Genomic DNA, 14,512 nt, shown 5'->3' with positions numbered 1-14,512 from the left:
GTGAGAACAACGTGCGGGAAGTAAGCGAGTTTTCAGTACCACAGTTGTGAGCAAGCCCTCCACTGAATGTGCCCCAAGCAGACAACAGATTGGGACAAACGCATGGGGACGGTGCGAGACACCAGCGGCCAGAGCCGGCCAGGGAGCAGGTTCAAATGGCTCACCCTGGCAATGCTTCCTCCAAAATACTCAGGGTCTGATGGCGGCCCAGGTAAACAACATGTGGACTTGGATGACTCAGAGAGAAATGTGGGGGAAGGAATTAGCGATTTAAGGGCAATCTCTCTCTTTCCTCATAGGTTGGCACCATAAGTTCTAACAACTAGAGATCCATACACCAACTATTTTCTTGGCTTCTAGGATCCCAGGGCCATTTTACTCTGTACGTTATGTGAAGTCCATATAATTTCATCACTGCATTTCCGTTTCTAGATTACTGACGCATTCTATTATGGCAGCCATCTAGACATGTCACGCCAGGCACAATTCCCAAGGACGTCAGCAATCTTTTTGAACTTGCGAATTTGTAGCGACCTAGCAAATGTACAAAGGAATTCATGGAAAGTGAACAACCACTTTAAAGACAGCATGATTTGTCGAGTCAAGGCACTCAGAAATGCCTTTGAGAAACTGTACTGTGCTAAAGACCAGGGGTTAGTTCTAAGTACGTTGCAATTATTCTCATGGTAATCTTGTTCTAAAAACAAAGACGGCGGGTACTTGCTTGGAAGTCACATGCAGTGATTTGTGAAGGAGGCCGCTCTGACAATCCTCAAGATAGGGTTCTTCAGGGAAATGGGGAGCAGGAGGGCAAAAAGGGACGCTGTCCCTTCCTGCACAGAGAGGCAGAGACCCATCTGAGCCATTAAGGGTTGGAGCAGATCTGCTCTGCGGACCCTCATTCAGGAAGGTCAGATCTGCGCGCGGCACTGCGATGGGAACGCACCGTCATGGGGCCGGTTCAATCTCCTATTCGTCTCCAACTTCTCTTTGGCATAAAGCCAACTCCACTCCATGTAAACACGGGGCGGGAAGGACTCGAGAAAACAGAGTGCTCCACGTGGAGAGAGCTGGCACGTGGAACACGAGATTAAGGATGCTAAGGACACCACAGTCGGCACCACCGGGCTCACGATCTAACAAAACCCAGGAGGAGCCCCTGGAACATGTTACCGGTTGCTTTTCTGTTCGTTCTCTTGTCTGTTCTCTTGGAATTGAGTGGGATGCAGTTTTAATTTGCCCAAGTATCAAAGGACATTCCCCCATTAATACTGGCACCTGCCCGTTCATGCAACTGCCCAGGGACGGGGTTAAGAAGCCACCGGAGGCTGTGCTCTCTTACTTTCCTCCGAGAGGTCATTCTCCTCTGCCTCTCTCTCCATGTCCTTGCACCAGCCTTCCATCCTCTTGGTCTCCGTGTGTAGCAGCTTCACAAACCACGAGCCGTCCCTGCGGCATGGAGACATCCTCCCGGTGTCTGCCGTCTCCACGCACGGCTCCAGCCAGGGCTCGGGAGGGGGCAGGGTGGCAGTGTCCACGGGCGCCCTGTAGTCCTCTCTGTAACTAAAGACCCCCTGGGTCCGGACAGTCCTGACCGCCCCGTACTGGGTGGGCGTGCTGGGCTCCGAGTGCCGCTGGAAGGCGGGACCAAACTGCAGGCCCTTGTCCTCCATGGTGACGCGTCCCGGGAAGCCCTCCAGCTCCAAGTCTGCTTGGACGGCGGCTGTCACGCTGTTCGAGCGCTTAAAACGTCCATGTCTGCGGAGGCGGGAAGGAAGAAAAACGAAAGGCTTTCTGAGATGACTTTCTGCGGCACACCTACGGCGAGCTCGCACGCAGCACTCCTGCGATGCAGCGAGCCAGCGGCTCAAGGGAAGGTGAGCGTTTTCACCTCTACTGCCGCTGCTCTGGGGTCCCAGCTAAGAAAGCACATTGGGTTTCGCTCATAAGCAACCTCTGACATGCACCTACGTCTCAGTGCCTACATAATGCCCACTTAAGACATGAGTGTACTGTAGGGCACAGTGAGGAGAGCGGCCCGTGAGACCCCTCCGCCTTGGAACAGTGACCTCCCTTTGCAAATCCGCCACAAGTTTACGAACTCCCGTGTGTTGCATGCAGGTAAAAGTAAGGCCGCGTTGTTTCTTTGATACAAATAACTTCTGTACCCTCTGACTTCTGGGGACACATTTCAGGACGTGAGTTTCTCCTCCTTTCTGAATATCTTAATATCGTCTCCGTTAAGTCTTTTATGCAAAATAATGAATCTGAGCTCTGACTTTAGCAGGTGTTTGAAAAACATTTTCATCGTATGTATTTGGAGGCCACCCATGCCTGCACAGCCAATTACTGAAATGATGGGTAGGAAAGGGCTTGTAATTGGAGTCCAGACATTGCTGGGTGAGAACTCTGTGTGTGTGTGTGGGGGGGGGTGGTACATCCACACTGTACCCTAACTAAACATTCTGGCTTCTCCCCATTTGAACCTGCAGATGGCAATAGCTGTGAGAGCAGCTGGTTAATGAATGTGCCACTTACTTTCTTTGCTGGAGGCAAACAAGAGAGCAAGCCAGGGATGGGACGGAAGGCAGCAAGCCCAGATTCCCCAGTGCAGAAGCCGTCCAGCCTCTGAGAGGTCTGTTGGGAGCCTGGGAAGCCATTAGTTTGTGGTCTGAATATCTCCGCAATCAAAACCTTTATGGGTTGGGTCCTAAAACCCTCCAATGAGAATGTCACCCAGGACCTTACCAGCTAGATGTGAACAGAAGTTGCAGATGTAATGATGCTCTCATTAAAATTCATTTTTATGAAATTTATACGATATGTTATTTTAAATACAAAAGAATCATCCTGTTCTTGTTGCAAAATAACACTATCCTAATAGACATCTCTTACTCTGTAGTTGAAGTCATGGTGGCTAAGGTCTTAAACATCTTTCCTTATCTCTCTTTCTTTTCCTTTTGACATTATTAGGTGAGAAGGCATGCATCTGGTCGACTCTCAGGCCGATGTGCTCTTCCTTTGGGTGAAGAACTTGGCTTTCAGAGCTGTCAGATTTCATAGGCAGTAAATTACTTTAGAAAGAATTATTCCCTTGCCTCTTGCAAAAACAAGACACAGGTGGATGCTAATTCATACTTGAACGACATATTGAAAAGTATAAATATATGACCCTATTTCCACGAGAGGCATGAATTATTGATGGTCAGCATGATCTAGGTGTTTGCAGTCAGGTTTCTAACAGATGGTTCCTGCTGGGGAACCTCATATCCCTAACAGATCCTTCCTGCTGGGAACCTCGTATCCCTAAAAGACCGTTCCTGCTGGGGACATCGTATCCCTAACAGATCGTTCCTGCTGGAGACCTCATATCCCTAACAGGTTGTTCCTGCTGGGGACCTCGTATTCCTAACAGATCACTCCTTCCTGCTGGGGACCTCGAATCCCTAACAGATCATTCCTGCTGGGGACCTCGCATCCCTAACAGATGGTTCCTGCTGGGGACCTCGCATCCCTAACAGGTTTTTCCTGCTGGGGACCTCGTATACCTAATAGATCGTTCCTGCTGGGGACCTCGCATCCCTAACAGATCACTCCTTCCTGCTGGGGAACCTCATATCCCTAACAGGTTGTTCCTGCTGGGGACCTTGCATCCCTAACAGATGGTCCCTGCTGGGGACCTAGCATCCCTAACAGATGGTTCCTGCTGGGGACCTCGCATCCCTAACAGATGGTTCCTGCTGGGGACCTCGCATCCCTAACAGATCATTCCTGCTGGGGACCTCGTATTCCTAACAGATCACTGCTTCCTGCTGGGGAACCTCGTATCCCTAACAGATGGTTCCTGCTGGGGACCTCACATCCCTAACAGATCCTTCCTGCTGGGGACCTTGCAATCCTAACAGATGGTTCCTGCTGGGGACCTCGTATTCCTAACAGATCACTCCTTCCTGCTGGGGAACCTCGTATCCCTAACAGGTCATTCCTGCTGGGGACCTTGCATCCCTAACAGATGGTTCCTGCTGGGAACCTCGCGTCCCTAACAGATGGTTCCTGCTGGGGACCTCACATCCCTAACAGATTGTTCCTGCTGGGGACCTCGTATTCCTAACAGATCATTCCTTCCTGCTGGGGAACCTCGTATCCCTAACAGGTCATTCCTGCTGGGGACCTTGCATCCCTAACAGATGGTTCCTGCTGGGAACCTCGCGTCCCTAACAGATTGTTCCTGCTGGGGACCTCACATCCCTGACAGATCGTTCCTGCTGGGGACCTCGTATTCCTAACAGATCATTCCTTCCTGCTGGGGAACCTCGTATCCCTAACAGGTCGTTCCTGCTGAGGACCTTGTATATTTCAAAGGGGCTGATTACCTCTTCTCATCTTCCACCTGGACGCCGACAGAGTGGTATTCCCGCAGGCCTCGGCTCTCCGTGTCCGAATCTGTGGCTGTTTCCACCTAGTATAACACAGAACATCTTATTTTAGAACCACGACAGGGGACCTTGGTGAGGGACTGTTTTGTGTGTGTTCATTTGCTGTAATTAATTGCGCATGTAATTAATACAGAGTTCCACTTGACCCAGTAAAAATCACAGAGAGAGGGAAATGCATTGTACTGGTGTAATTACATTGCTACTGCGTTTCATCAGTTTACATAACTCCTTGAACTCAGTGTTGTGCTCTGATCTCTTAAACCTATGCAAATACAACTGCTTAGCTCAGCTAAGGCAAGAAAGAGGCTTTGTTGGGTTGCATTATTATAGGGCTGAAAAGCTCCTATCACACCCTACAGTGGAGAAAGTAAGTACAGCACGAACCAGAGCTTGCAACAACATAAGCAATTTAATGGAAGTATACTGGTGGCGGTATCCACATACAAAAACACATGGAAAGGACTTTCAGTGTTTACCGGGGATATTGAGGCAACGTCTCTGACTGTTCCCACCTGCAGGTGTCTCTTGTTTGCTACCAGGACTGTGTGCAGCAAGGCCATGTCAGAACACAGCAGAGACTGCATTTCCCATGGAGTCCTGATCGTGGTTCTCCTTGCCAAAATCTCTCCCAAACCCAGAAAGCATTTCAGGACCATGAGCAGGGACACACGAGGGAACTCTGAGACACTCCGTTTTGTGGAAAACAACAACAACAACAACAACAACAACAACAACAACAACAAAAACCTCTCAGTGCGAAAAGTCTGTGAAACCAAAGGTTAGTTTAATCGTAAGTATTATCCTGGCTACGCAAACATCCCTTTCCTTTTTCCCAGAAAAGATTACTTACTATATCGGTAGGATTTTGACCCCAATCTAAAATGCCACAGCTAAGTTGTAAAACACATTTTTTTTCTTAAAAGTATTAATGATTGCCACAAGGGTAAGATATAACCCATTAAACAAACAATTGTGACATTCTCTTCTGTGATGATGAGAGACTGTCGTTGTAATTTGTGGCTGTCCTATGGCTGAGCTCATACCATCGAGGGCCAACTAAATTTGTGGCAAAGAGAAATAATGATCTTGATAGCTGATAATTTGTTTTATGCTTACCCCACACCAGGCACTGTGCTAAGAGCATAGGAAGCATTATTGCATGGAGTGCCCACGATACTCCTGCTGTTACTTCCTGCCACACTGGACAGCTGAGAATCAGAGAAGGTGAGAAACTTGCCCAGGGGTGCACAGCTCACTAGGGCAGAAGGAGGGTTTACACCTGAGTCTCTCTGACTGCAGCACCAGGCTCTTCCTCATTGTTTGCGGCCGGAATAAATCCGGCCGCGTGAAGACTCTGGCACCCCCAAGAATCACCGAGAACACCCCCTCTTACTGCTGGAGTCCCGAACACGTACACACAGGTCGCACCTCCTTTGTGTCGCGTGGTTTGACATGGGGTGACCCCCAGGGGAGGGACACTGTTGAATCAAAATCCTATCCCCGCTGCTGTCTCTCCTTCCCTCTCCAGTTTTAAGGGGGTCATGGCTTTGATGAAGTTCACCTTCCTGGTCGTGGAGACTGTTACCACTATTATCTTACACAAAGGATCACAATAAAAATTAAAGTATTGGGAACATCGTCCCCGTCAGAGCAAACAGAGCTGCCTTGTGTCTTATCTGCTTGCTACTCCGTTTTATGAACACGACCTAATTTATCTGTAATCAGTCTTCGCTGGAGGGGTAATGTGCTTATTTCTAGTTTTCTGCCATTATTTATGCTGCTGCTATAGATATGCATCTGCACGTGTGTGTGTGCTTTTGTGACTATTTTCACAGCACGGGTGATTTCTGGGTCAAAGGTATTACTATGCCTGATGATTTTGGTCGATGTCGTCGAATGTGATAGACTCATAATATGGGGGAGATCACTGCGTACATATACTTTTAGAAAGACTTTTGTAATGGAAAGAGCACAGGGTTTTATCATCAAGATGTTCAGAATATTTGCTTCACTTCTACTTTAGGATTTTGGTCTACCAAATTACCTTACTCTGGCAAACGTGTGAGGCGTTCATCGTAGCAGTATGTAGAAGGTGAAACACAGCGGGTAGTCATGGAGGAGAACGGTGACATGGGGTCGGGTATGATTTGCTCAAGACACAGAACGCTATGCAGCTGCGACACGGAAGATGCTTATGGTCCAAGGCACATTAGCAAGTGGCGTGAACGGTGCAGTCGGGAGCTGTGTGCGTACACACGAAACACGCACATATTCACGGGCATGTGAACACGTTGCATAAGTGACTAATGCATACAAGCAGACAGTAAGACATCTTCTCCCCTTGTCCCGTCTGCACATCCCCTCCGCTGGACCCCTCTTACGTTCCTAGCAAATGAGGAGAGTACAGCTTCTGGAGTCAGGTTCTGCTACTGCCTGGCCCTGTGACCCTCCGGTGAGTCTCTTAGATTTGGTTGAATCTCTTCTTCCTCGTCTCAAAGATGAGGGGACATCGGACACTTCATTTAATTGTAAAACGCCACAGGAAGCTAGAGTCACGGGTGCCTGTCCACAGCAAGTGTTAACGCTCTGTCTTCGCACCTCAACTGTTAACAGTCAGGTGTGTGTGATATGGACATTAAATTTGAGGAATTTCACAGATTTACAGTGGTTGTCACGTGTAACTTTCTTGAGGGAAAAACGTAGTTATCCCTATTTTCAGAAGGTAAAGGCTGAGGGGGATGGTAAAATCATGTATCGCCTGGATGAGCTAAATACTTATCCATTTTGGAAATCCTGGGACCAGAGACCCTTGTATAGATGGAAAAAAAAAGCAAATTTAGGACACAGAAAAGGAATTACCACTTTACACAGTGGGAAGGAAATGAAAGGAATGTCTTCCCAAGAGGAGACTCTGGCTAGAAGGGTCGAGTGAGTGATCTTAAAAGGTTTGAGAACTATAGACCGATGTTCATTTTCACAAGACCGGCCATGGACTAGGCTTCGAGAGGAAAGCTGTATTTTAAGCGAACTCTTTCTGAAGGGCTCCCTGATGCACGGGGACAGACGCCTCCGCAGTCACCGCAGTGGGTGGCGAGTGCCTTCACGGAAGACCGACCCGGCTCTGCGCAGCCCGCAGCGGCTCTCCCTGCGTAAGGCCAGAGCACTGGGAGCAGAGCCGTGTGCCGTGGGGAGAGGCAGGGAGGGGGACTTCTAAATACGGTCCATGCTGTTGCGTGCGTGTGTGTGCACGTGTGACTGTGTCCGTGTGTGTGTGTGTGTGTGTGACTGCGCGAGTGTAGTGTGTATGTGCAAGCGTGCACTTGCATGTGTCTGTGTGTGCATCCACATGCCTGGCTGCACACGGGAGCACACACGTGTGCATGTGACCGTGTGTGCTCCAGCAGGTGCACAGTGAGTCTATGTGAACACACACGCACGAGCGTGCACACAGCACACGCACGAGCATGCTTGCACATGTGGGTGGGTATGAACACGTGTGAGTGTGCGTGTGAGGTGTGAGCCCACGGGTGCGCGCGTGTTGAGTGTGCATGCAGGTGTGTGCAGACACGTAAGCACAAGTGTACACAGGAGTGTGTGTGTGAGCGTCCAGGCACACACGTGTGAGCATGTGCATGTCGGGGAGTGTGAGCTGGACGGGAGGCGGCCCCCGTGTGCCCTGGCCCCCGTGTCCTGCACGTAGGGGTTTGTGGGAAGTCGGCTGACGAGCTGCTGTCTGAGCCCCGCTTCCCCAGGACCCAAGAGAAGGGTCCAGGCAGGCAGCCGGAACGGCCGTGGGCCGCGGCTCCGACGGCGCGTCTTTGGCGGCTAAACGCGGATCGCTTCCGCTCTGCCTTCAAGACCTGGCGCGCGGCTGGGCAGGCGCACGGGGGCCGTGTCTCCCTCGGGGACCTGTTCCACGCCCAAGAGAGAAACGTGATCTGCCGGCCTGCCTGCCGGGAGAGGCTCAGCGCAGCTCTGAGAGCAGATGGCGGGGTGGGGGTGGGGGTGGGGGGGTGCTTGCGGGGACGTGCGGCGGCTCAGGCTGGCGAGGGAGAAGTCCGCGTCGGCGGGCAGACCCACGCTCGCTCGGCCGGACGTTTGAGTGGAGTAACGAGGGGCCCGCATCGATGCCGCCGTCCCGTCCCACAACCCGGGGCTGCAGCAGACCGTCACTGCTCGCGCATCCGGCCGGGACAGCTGAGGCAGGGGGCCTGCGCGTGAAGCCGAGCCGTGCTGCCCGCGGACAGGAGACACCTTGCGAGGACTCACAGACACAGACGCAGACGCACAAGCGAAGAAACCCCGTGGTGACGGACCAATCACAGACACGAACAGAAAGGGACACGAAGGAGAGAGGCACGCGTCACCGTCCAGAGAGGGGGGGGCGGGGCTGGGGGCGGGGCGTCACGGTACCGCCCCCTCCCGCGGCTAAGGCTGCGGAAGGCCTGGCGTCCTTCCCCCAAACCCGCAGAAACGGCGGGAAGACGTAGTGCGCTGTGCGTCGTCTGGTGTCCTCGTGCAGACGAGAGCCCGCCGTGCTTGTGGGAGCGTGGTCGGCGGTCAGGCGGGCCTCCCCCCGGGAGCCGGGCCGAGCGTGTGCCACGCTAGCCTCCTTCCTCTACGGGCGACGGGGACAGACCGGGGCGGACCGTGCTCGTCCACGCGAGTCGCAGGAATCGGGCCCGGTGAGGCTCGCAGAGGGCACCGTGCGGCCCTTCCCTCGATTCTCCCGCAAGGCCCCCCCTCCGTCCTTGGACGCTCACGGCCGTGTACCCGGAGGCAGGTCCCGGGCCCCCGAGCCTCAGTCTCCCCGTCGGGAACTTGGGTGTGGGAACAACGGCTCCCGGGGGTGTGAGGTGAGAACGGGCCCGTACCGGGGCGCCAGGGGCACGGCGGCGTCGCGAGCTGCGCCTTCCCAGCCGGCCGGCCGGCCGCTGCTCCGGGCCCTCGGGGGTCTGTGGGGTCTTGCCCTCCGCTTAAGTGGCCCCCTCACCCCGTTTCCTGGTGCTTTGCTCTTTGAGTGAGCTGCCTACACTCCCAGCTGTCACTTCTTCGACCTATGTACGCTAAGACGGGTTTCTGTGACGACGTGTCCTCTTGGCTCCTCCGTTCTTTGGTCTGACAACTGCCAGGTTACAGGCTCACAGGATATTGTGCATTTTTTCTGCCACAAAACAGAGCTGAGTCCAGCACACGCGCGCACTCACACTGGTTCTCACGGACCACTCGGCCACCGTCACCCGCGCGCCACGTATCAATCCGACATTTACCGAGCACTTGCTATGTGCCAGGCGCTGTGCTAGGCGCTGGGGTGTGAAGAGGGGGAGGGGCAGCCCTCCCAGACACGCGCTCGGGGGGCGGCTGCAGCAAAGGCTTCTGGGAAGCGGTTTACGCGGGAACCGCGGGAAGCAGTGAGTGGTGGCAGCGGGAGGAAGAAGGACGTTCCCGCAGAGGGAAGGCGTGCTTGCGAGAAGCACAAAGGGCCACGGGGCAAGTAAAAGTGTGGGGGCTTCTGGGGGGGGGGGGGGCGGGGGGTGAGGCGGAGGCGGGAGGGGGCACTGCCGAGCGGCCGGGTGACCGAACGCGACACGTGTTCCTGCTCTTAGCGGACAGTGTCAGAGGCCGACGTGCCCCTCCTTGTCCACGGCTGGCGTGGGCAGCCAGTCGGAAGCCGGTGGCAGGGGAGAAGGCCAGAGGGTGCGGGGGCGCCCGGGGGTGTGGAGTCAGCCTCCTTAACTCGGGGACCGCACACGTCTTCCCTGGAGACGTGACTTCAGAGCCAGGACGGCCAGGGACCCCGGAGCCCCACGTCCCACCGCTGGGGCCCCGGCAAGCCCGTCGACTGCCGCGTTACCGGCCCGGTTTGAGCCTCATCTTTGCCCTCGTCAGAGTGGCGTTAATTGCACGTCACTGGGGAGGCGGTCAGCGGGGAGCACCTAGCATAGCGCCTGGCATATAGAATCAGGACAGAGAGAGGTGACAGAGCGTTTGTATGAATAATCCAAAACAGGGAGAGAAAATAAAAATTCATGCGTACTTGGCTTTGGAGTATATCTTGGTACTTACATCTGACCTTGGGTATGGCTGATGTTCTGGGAATTCAGAATCCTAAACAAAACAATGAAGCCACAGTGTGGAGACCTGGTTCAGACGACCTAGTCGAGCGGGCGGTCTCCCCAGCCTGCTCTCCCGTGTCCCCGGGATGCCTGGCACGCGCGGCCCCCGGTCGGGGCTCCGTTCACCCTCTCCCTGGCGGCCAGGAAGTCCTGATTTTACAACTTCCGGCTGCACACAGGCTGAGTGGAGGCGAGCCGCGCTGGCAGAATCTTGTGGGGACAGTCGCCGAGGCAAGACAGGGTCGGCGTGAGGGTGACCTGTGCCCCTGAGTGAAAGGGGGCTCCTGGGTCCTCACCACGTGCCTCCCGCCCCCTGCCCGGAGACCGCGGCACCCTGTGCGGGCAGCGCGTCGGGATCTCGGGCGGGAATTGGGGCCTCGGGGTGCCGTGATCCCTCGGTGGTCTGAAACTACGGGCCTGGCTTTGCCTCCCCCACTACAGGCCCAGAGCGCCCCACGGCCGGCGCACAAGCGCCTTCTGGGGGCCGTGACCTGAGCAGCTGTGGGCTCGCCTCAGTCTTTGTTCCTTTTACCGTTTTATTCCCAATGCCCTTTTCCCCCACTTAAGTGTTTGGCCAAAAGACTGGAAGGCTTTCAAAACACCAGGGTCCACCAAAAATACCATCCTTCCGAAGCATCAAAATGAGCTGTCTGCACACTCTCTAAGCGGCCGGTGGCCCCTAGAAACTGCCCTGGGGGGTGGGGGGCCCAGGGTGGCAGGGGCGGGCGTGAGGCGGGGGCCCCAGCTGCCCCCGGGGGGGGGGGGGCGCCCGGCTGCAGACTTGCAGGCTGCGGTGCGGACGAGCTGGGCCCGGCTCTCGCGCTCCCCGCCAGGGCCCCAGGGCGGCCGGGCGCCGTGTGTCAGTCTACGCTATTCGCAGAGCCCGCTGAGCGGGCGGCAGAGAGAGTCTACCTGGATCCCGATGGAGGAGCGCCGGCTCTTGAGGAAGTCTTCCGCCTTGGACACCAGGACGGCCTTGTCGCTGGTCCGCGTGGAGCCGCTCTGGCCCTCGGCAGCGAGGCGCTGGGCCGCGGCCGTCTCCAGGGCGAGGCTCATGGCCTTGTTGCTGTCCAGACTGTCCGTGGAGTTGTAGAGGCCGCGGCCATCCTGGGGCCACGGGGACGCCCTCTGGGCGCGGCTGTCCTGGTAGGCGTCCTGGGTGGACTCCGTGCTACTCTGCGCCGTCACCGAGATCAGGGGCTTGGACGTGGTGCGCGGGGGCACGGGCGGCGGGGTCTTCTTGTAATTCGCGTACGACACGGCTGCGAGGGAAATCAGAGTCCCATCAGCAGAAGCACCTTCCCCTCCCCCGCCCGGAAACCGGGTCCCCCGTCCGCCCCCCTACGACCCGCCGGGCCTTTCGGAACCCATGGCCTAAGAAGTAGCGCAAACCGTGGGGGGAACCGTGTGCTCACCGAGTCCGCACAGATACACTCGTAACAGAGGAAAAGGGTGAAGCCCCCCCCAAATGCAACAATGGCGACCGGACTAAGGGAGTTCTGACTCAGCAGGACAGACAGCGAGCATCGTGGGCAATGCTCGTGTCTTCGCACCCCGCTAAGGAGCACGACATGCTAAATTATGTCCAGATGAAGGAGGAATGTACTTGCAAAGAAAACCTGTGTACAGAAAAAAGGTTAGAAGCACAGAAAACCTTCGCCAGGTCATCACCAAGGGAAAGCGTGGCTGACCGTTCTCTCCTCCGCTTCTGTGTTTGAGGAATGTTTGCGATGAGCAAGTTCTATTTTTCCAATGGACACGAATGTGATCTGAGAAGCTTGCTCCCTGTAAGGACATGCTTACTGGGAGTAAGCATAGACGTCGGTGGAGAAGGGACACCGGGATCCCAGATCAACCCCCGGCCCAAGCCTCGCTCGCGTGTGTGCCCCTCACCAGCCGCCCGTCTCCCCCTGTCCTTCACATCGGGCTTCTCCACCCCCAGCCACAGTCAATCCACCGAAGAATACAGACGTATCTGGACGTGGAGTTACACTAAATGTCTCTGAACTCATTAGACACCTTTGCCAGGCTCAGCGTGTTACTTATTTTTCAAGTGACGACGAACTAGTCCTTTTTCACACGATTGTGTTTTCCATTACAGCTGATGATTTTCCTTTTTTAATTAAAAAAGTTTATTTTTGAGAGACAGAGACAGAGTATGAGCAGGGGAGGGGCAGAGAGAGCTGGAGACACAGAATCTGAAGCAGGCTCCAGACTCTAAGCTGTCAGCACGGAGCCTGACATGGGGCTCGAACCCACGAACCGTGAGACCATGACCTGAGCTGAAGTCGGACGCTCAACCGACTGAGCCACCCAGGCACCCTGATGATTCTTCTTTATGTGGAAAGAAGAGCCCACAGGAATGCTTCTGAAACAGACTCCTTCACCACGGTGCAGTGCAAAAACGCACGCACGCGGTCCATAGGCAGGTGAGGGCTGCTGTGTGCCCGGCTGCATGTGCATGGGAGCATCTCTTGGGGGGCACTTGGCATCCCCCCCAGGGGGGAGAAGACTGGGCAAGTTTCACCTACGATTTTCAGAAGCTGTCCCGAGTCACCGTCCTGCTGCGGCACTTGGGAGCACAGGATTTCCCCTGTTCTGTTCCTGAGGATTTCAATGCCCTTCCCTGTTCCCTATCCTCTCCCCCAATTACTGCTTCATCTGTGTTAATGGGTTTTCCTAATAAATAAAACCTCAGATGTCATTCCAAATAAAAGTCGGCAAATGACAAAATAAAGCGAGTTTGTCACGTCAGGATGATCTGAGTTTAAAGGCATCAAAACTGCACGTGAAAATTTATGAAACGGACACATTTTTAAATGAATGCATCAAAAGAGACTCTGGAAGGTAGGGAACAGATGGAGGGAGACAGTTTTTGGAAACACAGGCTTTGAACTCTGTCTACACAGAGGAGCATCTAAAATCACCTTTCTTATTTTAACGATTTCCCCCCTAATGTGGATCAAGCTCTAAAGGAAGATTATCGAACACGGACCATACTCGAGGTGTTATTCTAGGAGATTCAGACACGCACGCAGTATGGTTCCTGAGCTCAAACACAAACTGCTTGACGTGTTGAATATAAGGGTGCGGGCCTCGGGGGTGGAGGCTGTTGGTGCCTTCTCTGCGCCGCTGGGCACCGTTCCCTGTCCCGGGACATCCCTCTCATCTCGTGTCCTGGGGTCACCTCTGCCGAACCCCTGCCTTCCCCGGAGGGCTTGGACATCCTCCTCTGGGAGTGTCCCGCCCTTGCTGTCAAAGTGGCTGAAGTGGCTAGGTTGGTGGCAGAGGGCTCGGTCTCCATCGGATCTCAGGGAGTCACAAGGGCGCTCGCCCCTGCACCTACCCACTGACGTGTGGTGGGTCTGCTTGGGTCTCTGCCTGTGAGACGCTCACTGCAGCCGCCTGCCCTCTCCCGCCCTCCCTGTTCCTTCTCTTCCTCTCTGGCTCCCACACCTTCCCTGTCACTAAACTTCAGAGGCCACCAAGCCCTTGCTCTGCTGGACTTTACCTCCTTCCCCGCTCACCAGCCGCCTCTCAGCCCCACGCTCCTGAACCCTGCGCGGCTCCCTCTCGGGTCTGTAGGGATCCACAGGAGGGTGTCTATGGGACTCACCGCAGATCAGCGGGCAGGTATCTGCCGAGGGCACCGTGGGCCACGGTGGGGCTGCTGCCCGGGAAATCCACAGAAGTGGGCCCGCTGGCCCCGCGGGCCACGGTGTTCAACCTCAGAGCTGCTAGGAAGCCCCTCCCCCCGGCCCCCGCCCCCAGCTCCGGCCCCGGCCTGCAGCCTCAGCGGAACCCTCTGTGTGCGGTACCCTCGCCTTGGCTGGCCCTCCCCCCGCTTCCTGGCCACCCTCTTTAGAGGCTTCTGCAACAGGTGGTCGGCGACAGATGCCTGGGTTCGGACCCCAGTGCAGCCTGCTAGCGGCCGGTGGGACATTCGGCAACAGCAATTTT

At 55.1% G+C, this 14,512-nt stretch overlaps 1 protein-coding gene and 1 long non-coding RNA gene across 11 annotated transcripts in view; one reads left to right on the top strand and one right to left on the bottom strand.

Moving 5' to 3' along the window:
* The window catches only part of LOC122217313, a 42,819-nt gene extending 35,734 nt beyond the window's left edge, over positions 1-7,085 (top strand). Inside the window, exons 5-7 of one of the 4 annotated variants that reach the window (XR_006201398.1) lie at positions 4,955-5,214; positions 5,563-5,660; positions 6,460-7,085. This is a non-coding gene — a long non-coding RNA (uncharacterized LOC122217313). Of the gene's footprint in view, positions 1-4,954; positions 5,227-5,562; positions 6,087-6,459 lie in introns of those variants that run through there. The other 3 variants (XR_006201399.1, XR_006201397.1, XR_006201396.1) reach the window with 3 other exon arrangements.
* The window catches only part of DLGAP2 (DLG associated protein 2), a 399,292-nt gene that overhangs the window by 17,892 nt on the left and 366,888 nt on the right, over positions 1-14,512 (bottom strand). For 6 of the 7 annotated variants that reach the window (XM_042934155.1, XM_042934156.1, XM_042934153.1 and 3 more), the window contains 4 exons: positions 11,465-11,814; positions 10,503-10,544; positions 4,374-4,459; positions 1,343-1,758 (listed from right to left, as the gene is read on the bottom strand). In XM_042934155.1, the coding sequence (XP_042790089.1) occupies positions 1,343-1,758; positions 4,374-4,459; positions 10,503-10,544; positions 11,465-11,814 (894 nt within the window). The remainder of the gene's footprint in view (positions 1-1,342; positions 1,759-4,373; positions 4,460-10,502; positions 10,545-11,464; positions 11,815-14,512) is intronic. The other variant, XM_042934154.1, reaches the window with a different exon arrangement.

Source organism: Panthera leo, chromosome B1 (genome assembly GCF_018350215.1).
Source record: "Panthera leo isolate Ple1 chromosome B1, P.leo_Ple1_pat1.1, whole genome shotgun sequence".
In the NCBI taxonomy this organism is placed as follows: Eukaryota; Metazoa; Chordata; class Mammalia; order Carnivora; family Felidae; genus Panthera; species Panthera leo.
This window is presented reverse-complemented; position numbering and strand designations above follow the sequence as displayed.